Source organism: Misgurnus anguillicaudatus, chromosome 15 (genome assembly GCF_027580225.2).
Source record: "Misgurnus anguillicaudatus chromosome 15, ASM2758022v2, whole genome shotgun sequence".
Classification (NCBI taxonomy): domain Eukaryota; kingdom Metazoa; phylum Chordata; class Actinopteri; order Cypriniformes; family Cobitidae; genus Misgurnus; species Misgurnus anguillicaudatus.
Window position 1 is genome coordinate 30,903,474 of NC_073351.2, and position 11,527 is coordinate 30,915,000.

The following is an 11,527-nucleotide window of genomic DNA, read 5'->3' on the forward strand; positions in this document are numbered from 1 at the left end:
TGAAATAAACGTTCATCTGTTTTTGGCTTATTTACATTTTAAATCCTGTTCCAGGATCAGCATGTCACTCTTCCTGTGACTAACACCTTTAACTCATCTCAGGAGTACAGATGGACATCTGATTTTGGCTCTCATGGAGTGAGGAATGTTTTCACAGTGACTCAAGGTCAAAGCATTGATGTTCATCCATAAAAGGTCAATCAATGAATGAAAAGAAGATCCCTCTTGTAGTCAGCGTTTATAAAAAAAAAACATCCATACATTCTCAAGATTAGGGTATATTTACAGTCAATAACATATTTACAAAGAGTCAGAAAGCAACAAGTGTCCATTTTACAACACAATGCTGTGTCACAGAGCATTGTACTCCACACACTTGGAAGGATCCGTTGGAAAATGTTTCTGACAGATTGTCATTAATCTTTTCAGACCCTGAAAAACAGAATAATGCAGTACATCAATGACCAGATCATACACACCAGCACACAGCAAAACACACACACTATTCCCACCTGGATATATTTTCTCTGGGTCTCATCGTTGAGCACGTGGGCTACGTGTTTGGAAAAGATCTTCTCACGTCCCGTACGAGCGTGGATGCCCACCATGGTCACACCGATGGGCCATGGGGCGTTTCCTATAGCCATCTGCAGATAAGCATCATTTGCCTGCAAGCACACAAACTGAATGTTAGCAGTGCTTTCTAGACTTAAAGGATTAGTCCATTTTCTTAAAAGAAAAATCCAGATAATTTACTCACCACCATGTCATCCAAAATGTTGATGTCTTTCTTTGTTCAGTCCAGAAGAAATTATGTTTTTTGAGGAAAACATTGCAGGATTTTTCTCATTTTAATAGACTTTAATAGAGCCCAACATTTAATACTTAACTCAACACGTAACAGTTTTTTTCAACGGAGTTTCAAAGGACTCTAAACAATCCCAAACGAGGCATAAAGGTCTTATCTAGCGAAACGATTGTCATTTTGACAAGAAAAATAAAAATATATATACTTATAAACCACAACTTTTCGTCAAGGTCCGGTCCAGCGCGACCTAACGTAAATGCGTAGTGACGTATAGGGAGGTCACGTGTTACATATATAAAACGCACATTTGTGGACCATTTTAAACAATAAACTGACACAACGACATTAATTAGTATCAGTTGACATACAACAACGTAGGAACGGTCCTCTTTCAACACACTTGTAAACACTGGGGCGGAGTTTCGCGTTCGTCCTCTGTGACCTCTTGACGTCATGATGTATTGCGGTGACGTAGTGGGGTCAGCTGGTGCATCACGACCGGATCTACATGACGAGAAGTTGTGGTTTAAAAGTGTATATTTTTTATTTTTCTTGTCAAAAATGACAATCGTTTTGCTAGAAAAGACCTTTATGCCTCGTTTGGGATCGTTTATAGACCTTTAAAAACTCAGTTGAAAAAAACTGTTAAGTGTTGAGTTAAGTATTAAATGTTGGGCTCTATTAAAGTCCATTAAAATTAGAAAAATCCTGCAATGTTTTCCTCAAAAAACATAATTTCTTCTGGACTGAACAAAGAAAGAAATCAACATATTGGATGACATGGTGGTGAGTAAGAAAATGGACTAATCCTTTAATATGTAAATGATTAAACATATTAAGATTATAAATAAAACGTACCTTTACGTATTCTCTTTCCAGCATGAACTTTATAATGTCTGTGATGGACTCCTTAATGTCTTCTGATAAATTCTAGAGATGAAAAGACAATACATTTAAGAGGAAGCATTTGAATAAATAATCAGATTATTTTGTCTAAATGATGCTTGAAGAATGTCGTACCTTCTTGCGCAGTTTTCTGAAAAGTGGTTTTAAATACGATTCGGTCTGTTTATGGGTGGCGCTGGCGAGCTTGCCCTGCACGCTACGTTTAACTTGGTCCTCTCTGCCATTAAGATCTTTGGCCCACACGCCCAGCAAGAACTACAGATGCCACACAAACAATAAAAGTATTTGTAATCATATGTTATCTTCAAAATAAAATTATCATCTTCCAGCTCCCCTAGAGTTAAATATTTGATTTTTACTGTTTTGGAATTCATTCAGTGTACCACTTGTAGCATAGCTTAGCACAATCCATTGAATCTGACTAGACCCCCAGCATCACGCTAAAAAAACAACCAAAGAGTTCCAACATTTCTCCCATTCAAAACTTGACTCTTCTGTAGTTACATCGTGTGTTAAGACAAACGGAAAATTAAAAGTTGCGATTTTCTAGGCTGATATGGCTAGTAGGAACTATACTCTCATTCTGGCGCAATAATCAAGAACTTTGCTGCCGTAACATGGCTGCAGGAGGTGCAATGATATTACGCAGTGCCAGAAAATAGTCCCTTTCTCCCTAGAAAATCACAACTTTTAATTTTCTGTCGGTCTTAGTACACGATGTAACTACAGAAGAGTCAAGTTTTAAATAGGAAAATATCTAAACTCTTTGGTTATTTTTAGCGCGATGCTAATGTTCTAATCAGATTCAATGGATTATGCTAAGCTATGCTAAAAGTGCTAGCGCCAGACGCGGAGATCAGCTGAAAATAAGCATATTTTAAAAAAAAAAGTGGAGTGTCCCTTTAATAATTAGTGTCTCAATGAATAAGTGTCAGTGTGCAAACTTTAAACACTTAGGTGCGGTTTCCCAGACAGGGTTTACGTCTAGTCCAAGACTAAAATACATGTTTTAGATTTAGTAATTAAAAACAGCTTGCACTCATATCTTAAAATATTTCAGTGACATTGCTTTTGTCTCAAGATGGACACCAGTATTGTTTTTTGTAAGGAATGTTGTAAAAACAACTTGGATCTTAGTCCTTAATCATGGCTTAATCTAAACCCTGTCTGGGAAACCGAACCTTAAAGAGTTAATAAACCAATATTTACGTACCCTTAACACTTTATCAATGATGTCCATGTCTCTGACATCATTACCTGTGCCAAGAGATGCTCCCAGAGCCTGTTAAAAACAGAAATACAACACATCAGTGCAGAAGTTAATTCATCGGTCACTGTAGTAGACACTTGATAAGCTTATTGTGCCACCTAGTGGTAACAAGTTAGAATTACAGGTCAGGTATAAGTCAAAGATCATTTGGATTTGAAAAAGTAGCTAACAATAATGTTGTGGTATCTCTGTTTGTATGTGCGTGTGTTCTGGTATATGAGGTTTACACACGTAAAAAAATCTGTGTGTGTATCTGCGTCTGTGTTTACCTCCAGCTCCTCAATGGTGGTGTTTTCTTCGTGCACTTTCAGATCATGTTGTGTGTCCACCTCGCCGACTTCTCCACCCACAATCTCATTCAAATACTCCTGATCGATCTTGTCCATGGCAGCCTTCAAGTCATTCCTCAAACCCTAGTAAACAGAATGAAAGTATTTTAAATCTAATTCTATAGACAACTAATTATAGATCATTTACTTATATAAAAACATATATTGCACAATCAATCTGAGAAATAAGAGATCAAATGCCTTACCTTATTCACTTCTGGTGCTAGAATTTCAATCTTGCGGAGTCTCTGGAAAGCATCATAATCAGATTCAGCAAACAGACGGATCGGCTCACCGCGTTCCCTTAGACGTCTGATGACCTGCACACAGCCAACGAATAAAGTACATTATAGCAATATTCAATATAGAGGTTCAATGTATGGACAGGTGATCTGCGATCGGCTGACCAACCTCCTGTCGAGAAAGCGTCATTGGTAGCTTCTCCTCCGACAGCTCCAGTTCTAACACGGGATTGGCTGATGTAGATGGGAGCTGCTTCTCATCATTGTTGTCCAGCTTTGGAGGAAAAATTCAATAAAACAATGTTACAATTTAGCTATTTTATGATTAAAACATCATTCACTACGATATCAAAACATAATTGTCAAACTGAGGCAAAGGGAAGCTTGAAAAATAATCCAAAAAAGTTTATATTTAACAAAAATAGATATTTCTTTATAAAATCACACAGCTTAACATATATTCTGTGAATAAATCCTTCTTTAACTATTTAGAAATATTAAGAATAGACACCTTTCTACGAAAACAGAAGGAAATCCTTTATTTACAGTAGGGCTGCACGATATTAAAGAACGACGCAACATTCGATATGACAAAGATTTTAGAATAAATTTAAAATATTATTATTCATTAATTATTTTAGCATCACACTGTTTTGCTCTGCTATCTGCATTAACCTCAAATTTTGATTAGAAGTAACTTTTATAGATATGCACTTTCGATCATTTCTGTATATCTTGCAGCCCTAATTTACAATGTTACGAATCCGTCAGCCAAGCCTGACACACCATGCATGTCATCACCAACATGCACTGCTTAATCAAAACTTACTAATAAAGCTCAATTAAAAACAATCAAATAAAAAGGCAGCAAGGGGTTTAAATGAAGTGCTTTGCTCCAGGTCGGGCATCTGTGAAATACAAAGGCAAAATTCGACTTTGACATAAATACTTAGCTGAAAAAAACCTGTAGGTTTTCTGTCCAACACTGGGAGCATAAGCATTTAAAGGGGACCTTTCGAAATATTTTTTTTAAGATGTTATAAATCTTTGGTGTCCCCAGAGTACTCAAAATGCCATATAGATCATTTACAGCATGTTAAAATTGAGCAAAAATGTGCCATTTTTGGGTGTGTCCTTTAAAATGCAAGTTGATCTCTGTACTACATGGCAGTGCTGTGGTTAGATAGTGCAGATTAAGGGGCAGTATTATCCCCTTCTGACATCACAAGGGGAGCCAAATTTCAATGAGCTATTTTTTTCACATGCTTGCAGAGAAACTAAGTTACTGGGTTGTTCTTTTTCACATTTTCTAGGTTGATAGAAGCACTGGGGACTCAATTACAACACTTAAACATGGAAAAGTCAGATTTTCATTATATGCCCCCTTTAAACATGCACAAACAAGTGTTTTGTCATGCTTAAACTCTGTCAAACATCAGTCTGAAATCATGCATACTGTCTTCCTGTGACTGAGCCCTACCTGTCGCATAGGCTGTTCTTTAGCAACCTATACTCACAGCATAAAGAGACAGATAGACAGACAAACAGCAGGAAAAGGAGAGAGATGAGCATCCAAATACACAGGAAACAGAAGATGATGCTCGACTGCATGTCGAGAGAGTGAGAGAGAGAGAGAGAGAGAGAGCTATGTATACATTTATTAAGTCGAATAGCCAAGATTATGAGTGATTAAATAAATAAATATTTAGAAGAAGAGTTAAAATATAGTAGTAAACAACAACAAAGTGTAATTTTCTACAATATGCTACAATGAACCACAGCTTACTAAAATACACAAGTACTTCCCCACATGGGCAGACATTTAATCCCATGTCTACCCACGTGATGAACCACTTGCACATTTTAGTACCTACTAATAACAAACTGTAGTTCACTGTAGCATACCGTAGTATATTACAGTAATTACCACACTTTGTTATTGTATAATACAGTAACTATAGTAACTTAGGGGTTTATTAGTACGCCATAGTATCTATAATTTAACTATAGTGAGTTGATAAACTGTAGTAAATATTGTGATATACTTTATAATGGTAAAGTTCAGAAACACTACAGTACCTATGAATTTGACTACAGTTTACTATAGTAAGTAGCATCATACTAAAATATACTACAGAAAGACTTTATGTAGGTAACGTTACATTCAAAGCTAAAATGTGTACCTTGTATCCACTTCTCTTGTAATAATCTTCTTCTTCCTTACGAGCCAGATCAGCTCGTTTGAAGTATTTCTTTGACCCCTACAGACACATTCAAGTGTTTAGAAAAACACAGATATTCAACAGGCACGTTATTGTAAACCGTAAACAAATACATATAGAAAGATCTAGAAGAATCGTTACTTACATCCACCAGATCTTTCTCCTCCAACAGTTTTCTTTTCCGCGCGATCTCCGCTTTGAGGATATCCATCATCCACAAAACAACAACACTTCAGATGAGAAATAAGGAATATACTTTAGATGTTTAAGGAGAAAATGCAGCAACTCTGCGTGTACATAAACATCAAACCGGATGTAGTTTAGGTACTTCCGCTCAGTGCTTCGCTCTCTCATTAATCGGTGAGGAACAGTTCTGACTGGGATCACTACTGCCATCTAGTGGACAGATGTGTTATTGATAGAAAAAAAATGATTTTTAAAAGCTGTATTTATTTATTTTAATTATTTAAAAGTTATTATTATTTGTTTGTTTGATTACGTAAAATGACTACAAAGTATACAAAGCACAAAACATAATAAAACAAATATTATTTACAGCAAACCATTTAAATGCATTTACTTAACTAAAATTATATAAAGAAGAATATAATATAAAAGTAAAATAATTTAACAATATAAATTATTGTTTTATTATATATATAACACAAATAAAATAAAACAATGATGGTAATACATAATAATAATGATTTAAATAATTATAGATAATATATTTTATTTTTAGTTTATATATATATATATAAACTGTCTTTAATTTATTTAGATTTTATGTTGGTCTAGAGACTAGTGCAAATTAGATTTTCCTCATATTTTCTCTCTTATTTTCTCACCTGCAGTACTTTTTTATTAAATTAAATATAGATTTGAACAGTTGACACTTTTTTTAAACTGTTTGTCATTTGTAGGAGCCGTCACAGACTTGTGACAACAGATCAGTGATTCAGTCTCTTTTCAGTCTGTCCAATGTAAATCTGGCTATGCAACAAATGCTAGGCTATATATATATAAACAATGAACAATGATATAATAAATAAATAATAAAGCATTCATTATTGGTACAATGCATTGATTTAATAATGTTTTACTGTTTTTTTTATTAAAGGCAAACATAAGACGATATAAAAAGGTGGGAAATTATAGTAATTTCAGTCAGTTATTTATTGCCATGTGTACATGCATCGAGTAAAAAAAGTACAATAAAAAACTTTTTAAATGCTTTCCCACAGACTATAAAGAAGACAGAATACAACAGACTGCACTACTACTTACCCAAAATATAAAAATGTACAGAACAACTTTTCAAAGTAGAAACATTTTAAAAGTACATATCAGATCATATTTTAAAGCAGTCCTCTTTTATTTATTTTTTTAAAGTGCTTGGATTGACACAACACTCAATTTATTGATTTTTATTTAAATAACTATAGATAATATATTTTTTAAAGTTTTAATATTTTAGATCTGTCTTTAATGTATTTATAATTTATTTTGGTCAAGTCTGTAGGCACCTTTTTTCTCTCATTTTCTTCTCACCTGCAGTACTCTTTTCTTAAAGGAAATATAGATGTAAACAGTTGACTCTTTTTTTTAAACCATTGTCATTTGTAGGAGCCGTCCGTCCCAGACTTTAAAAGCCGATGGAGTTTCCTCTTCTCTTCCTGACAACAGATCAGTGATTCAGTATCTTTCCAGTCTGTCCAATGTAAATCTGGACCCTTTACACGCGCCCCACAAATATTAGCGACCATCAGGTGGCGCAAAGGAAAAGACGTGACGAATTTGGAAAGAATTAAGAGGTTTATATATTTACATCATAAACGAGCAGCTCCGCATCGGCATTTTAAAGCCGTCCTATCCATCACCATCATCACTCCAGAGAGGCGTGCATTTATCATTAATGCATCAGTCCTTCAATGATCGGTTCGGTTCGGTTCACTCATCATCATCATCATCATCATCATCATCATCTGGGACTTAATGAGTTTGTCAGTGATTAAAGAGCCTGGCTGCTGATGAACTGGGCTGGACTCTGGCTTCACCGCTATCCCCTAAAAATGGAGTTTATGAAGAGGAGACGGAGCAGGAAATCTCAGAGCTTTAAACTGGTAAATGATGCAGGTAAGATGTTTTTAGAGAAGCAGACACAGACTCAGCATCGTCCTGTTGACCACAGCAGACAAAAGAGCAGAGACAGATAGGCGTTACGTCAGGACTCTGGAATGCACCTGTGATACAATATATCATTACCTTCATTGTCATTCTGACATCACGACGCCAAATTTGGCATGTTTAAATAATATGGTTTGGAGTAATTTGGATGGTAATCTCATGCTTTACGGCTTTTGTGATAGTAAAGACGATTTACTACAGTCTGTTTATGGGCTTCTTTTCAAATGCTATAAAATATATATGATAAAGGTTTATGTACATGTGTATGTGTGAATATGGTTTAGATTAAGCTCTGGTGAGCGTTTCATAGTCACGCAACCTACAGGTGGTCACGTGCGTCACACACACAGCGCTGCTTTAATGAGTGACGTCACGTCACGCAGAAGATAGATTACTGTACATACTACGTGTAAAACTAGTCTATAAGCTTTTTTCTCATTTTTTACAATTATTTTGTTTTTATGAATGCATTTTTGTGTGAATTGTGTGTATTAATATACTGATTACATGGAATATTTCTACTTTTTAAAGTACAATTGTCACTCTGGTTAACTGTTTAAAGGAATAGTTCACCCAAAAATGAAAAATCTGTCATTGTTTTCCCATTCTCATGTTGTTACAAACATGTTTACATTTCTTTGTTCTGATGAAGATTTTTTTTCAAGAATGTTTGTATTCAAACTCATCATAAGCCCCATCAACTTCCATAGTAGGAAAAGAGAATACTATGGAAGTGAATGGGGCTCATAAATTGGTTTGTTTACAAACATTTCTTAAAAATATCTTCCTTCGTGTTCAATAGAACAAAGAAATTGATACAGGTTTGATGACAGAATTTTAATTTTTGGGTGAACTATCCCTTTAAGTGAACTGCACAAAACCTAACACCTTTTATTTTCAATTTCCACTTAAAAAAATATTCACTTTATGACACTAGGATTTATCCTAGTCCCAGACTAAAATGCAAGTTTGAGCTGCCTTAAGCTGCGTTCACACCAAACGCGAATAGAGTGTCTGGCGCGAATGATTTCAATGTTAAGTCAATAATGTAAAGACTCGTTTACTCACGTCTGGAGGTCTCGCGGTGCGGTAAACGTGAATTCGCCTCATTTGCACGTTTAGTTTGTCTAGTCAATAACGCGAATTGATGCGCGAATTTACGCGCAAATTCACGTCTGACACCCGAGTTGAAAAATTTGAACTTTTTCCCGCCCTGAGTCACTCATTTAACATGGAGAAACAAATATTGTCAGTGAGCAGTCACCCAGAGTTATATAAAAACGAGTTCATATTTTTATAGAGACAGGAAATTATGAAACTCGCCAAACTGGGAACGCCTTCCGGAGGTCAGCATCGATCAACATCAGCCATCTTGCAAACAGACAACCGCCTAGCACTTGTCCCTCCCACAAGAAGCGGATTTCGCCTCTGACGCGCATCATTTTCATTTGAAACGTATGCTTGTTAATTGCATTCAAGTGGCAAACTACATGCGGTAGACACGAATTTGACTCTCTGTGTTTGGTGTGAACACAGCATTAAAGGGATAGTTCACCCAAACATGATAATTCGCTCATCAAACCTGTATAAATTTCTTTGTTCTGATGAACACAAATTAATATGTTTTGATAGATGATGGTAAACACACAGCTGATTGTAACCATTGACTTCCATACTATTTGTTTTTCCTATTCTTACCATCATTTATCAAAATATATTTTTATGTGTTCATCAGAAAAAAGAAATTCATAGAGATTTAGAACATCATGAGGATGAGAAAATGATGACAGAATTCATTTTTGGGTAAACCATCCCTTTAATTTGAAAACACCTTGTCCTGACACATCTTAACATATATCAGTAGTACCATTGTTTTGTCTCAAGATGCACACCAGTATTGTTTTTTGTAAAGTTTGTTTGTAAAAGCTACTTAAATGTCCTAAAATAACTAAGGCCTAGTTCTATATTAATCTAAACCCTGTCCGGGAAACCGTCCCGATAATATAAAACTTCACTTTTAATCATTTTTAATTTAGGTTAGCATTGTGTTAGCATCTGAAAAGTTGTGGGTTTGATCTCAGGGAACACACATACATAAACAGATATCTTGAATGCACCTTTGGATAAAGGTGTCTGGCAAATATATAGGCTACTGTACATGTAAATATAAAAGTATTCTTATGTCTATCTATGTGAACATTTTTTAAATTAAGCAATCATCCTGCACTGAACTATGCAGTTAAAATAATACTTTTTTAAAAAATTTTAAAGGATAAAGCCCCATTTAAGTTAAACTTATTTTGACAGAACACGTGATGCACACGGGATTTATCGACGCGCAGAACACATATTTTGAAAAAAGAAACCACGCACATGACACTCACGAGCCGCCACTGTTAATGACCATAAGATAATGTAAAGAGCTTGGCTGTGAAGCAAACATGTGAGATATGAAGTCATTTCCCATTTTTGTTCAGATCTTACACATGAATTGGATGATGTAGACCAGAATGACACTGAAGGAGATGCCCTGGATGCTTCTGAAAGTGAAGGTATGGTACATCGACCCTGAATCTCACCTGCAGACATACAGTATATATAGCCTGTGTATATGTTAACTGTTTTACTTAGCCTGGTTAGGTGATGACGGAATGGAGATAAAGAAGCAAATAACTGGCATGATGCGTCTTCTGAGTGATAAAACCGGACGTGTGTACCAGCGGGTCGGAAGGGAAGGGGAGACGCTGAAACAAGAGCCACAGGAAGAGGCTCTCAACCTGCCTGTGACGCACAGCCCGACCCCTGAACATCTTCAGTACTGGAGCTCCGTTCTGCCTCTGACTCACGGGCAGTACAGCACCCGCTCCAAAACTCAGAGGATGCTGAACCACTCCAAAGCAAATGGTATGTCTCTTTTAAACACTGAAATCAGATTTATGTACAGTATCCCCCAAAAAATGCACAAAAGCCACTGCGGTATATTGTGACCCTATCTGTGAAATTCCGGCTAAGGTTTCATAAAGTCTTATAAACTAATGATGACATCAGGAGCATCAAAGTTTGATTTCATTTTGACTTCAATCTTTGACATGCCCTTACTCAGTCAATATTAAAGGTATCAAGGTTATTTTCCACAGAATGTAGCAGGCAGGAATATAACAACTTAACCAGTTGAAGCAGTGTTATGTGACTATAGGCTACAGTTGATGTATTGTCTGGCACTGCAGCAGCATGCGTCTAGACAGCCTTGAATAAAGCAACAAACACGTAACGTCTTTCTCAAACAAAGACACTTTAACACCCACTCAGTCTCTTAACACATTGCAGTCAGTAAGTCAGCGGTTATTGTGTAGTGTGCTCGACGCCTCTCAGAGTTTAACATCATCAGAGGTGGCCGTTGTGTTGACTATACATGTGTGTGTTTTGATTCAGACATGGCCTTGCCCCCTCCACCTGCTGCCATGGCAACTGAGTCCAGCTGCTGTATGTGTAATTGTAAGAGCACCCTGCGGGCGATTCTACTGGAGTTACGTACCATGAGAAAACTCATCCAGACTCAAAGA

The 11,527-nt window shown here is 36.1% G+C and overlaps 2 protein-coding genes across 5 annotated transcripts in view; one reads left to right on the plus strand and one right to left on the minus strand.

Annotated features, from left to right (window-relative positions):
* Positions 1 to 221: 221 nt before the first annotated feature.
* On the minus strand, positions 222 to 6,130 carry prpf18 (PRP18 pre-mRNA processing factor 18 homolog (yeast)). Of its 2 annotated transcripts, XM_055174831.2 has the most exons (11): positions 5,923 to 6,130; positions 5,739 to 5,816; positions 5,036 to 5,062; positions 3,725 to 3,829; positions 3,520 to 3,633; positions 3,254 to 3,397; positions 2,928 to 2,996; positions 1,829 to 1,969; positions 1,667 to 1,738; positions 513 to 668; positions 222 to 432 (listed from the first exon to the last, which is right to left on the minus strand). In XM_055174831.2, exons 1-11 carry the CDS (start codon positions 5,989 to 5,991, stop codon positions 352 to 354), a joined length of 1,056 nt encoding a protein of 351 aa, XP_055030806.2. In that variant the 5' UTR covers positions 5,992 to 6,130; the 3' UTR covers positions 222 to 351. The 2 variants fall into 2 exon arrangements, with proteins under 2 accessions (XP_055030806.2, XP_055030807.1); XM_055174832.2 differs by lacking the exon at positions 5,036 to 5,062 and having other exon boundaries at positions 5,923 to 6,129.
* A 1,010-nt stretch (positions 6,131 to 7,140) lies between these two features.
* Positions 7,141 to 11,527, plus strand: part of bend7 (BEN domain containing 7) — a 9,509-nt gene continuing 5,122 nt past the window's right edge. For 2 of the 3 annotated variants that reach the window (XR_012357749.1, XM_055174790.2), the window contains exons 1-4: positions 7,148 to 7,913; positions 10,442 to 10,516; positions 10,596 to 10,868; positions 11,397 to 11,527. The exon at positions 11,397 to 11,527 is cut by the window's right edge and continues 1 nt beyond it. Coding sequence is in view for 2 of the 3 variants with exons in the window: in XM_055174790.2 (XP_055030765.2) it covers positions 7,808 to 7,913; positions 10,442 to 10,516; positions 10,596 to 10,868; positions 11,397 to 11,527 (585 nt within the window). In the remaining variant the exon portion in view is untranslated. Of the gene's footprint in view, positions 7,914 to 10,441; positions 10,517 to 10,595; positions 10,869 to 11,396 lie in introns of all 3 variants that reach the window. The other variant, XM_055174791.2, reaches the window with a different exon arrangement.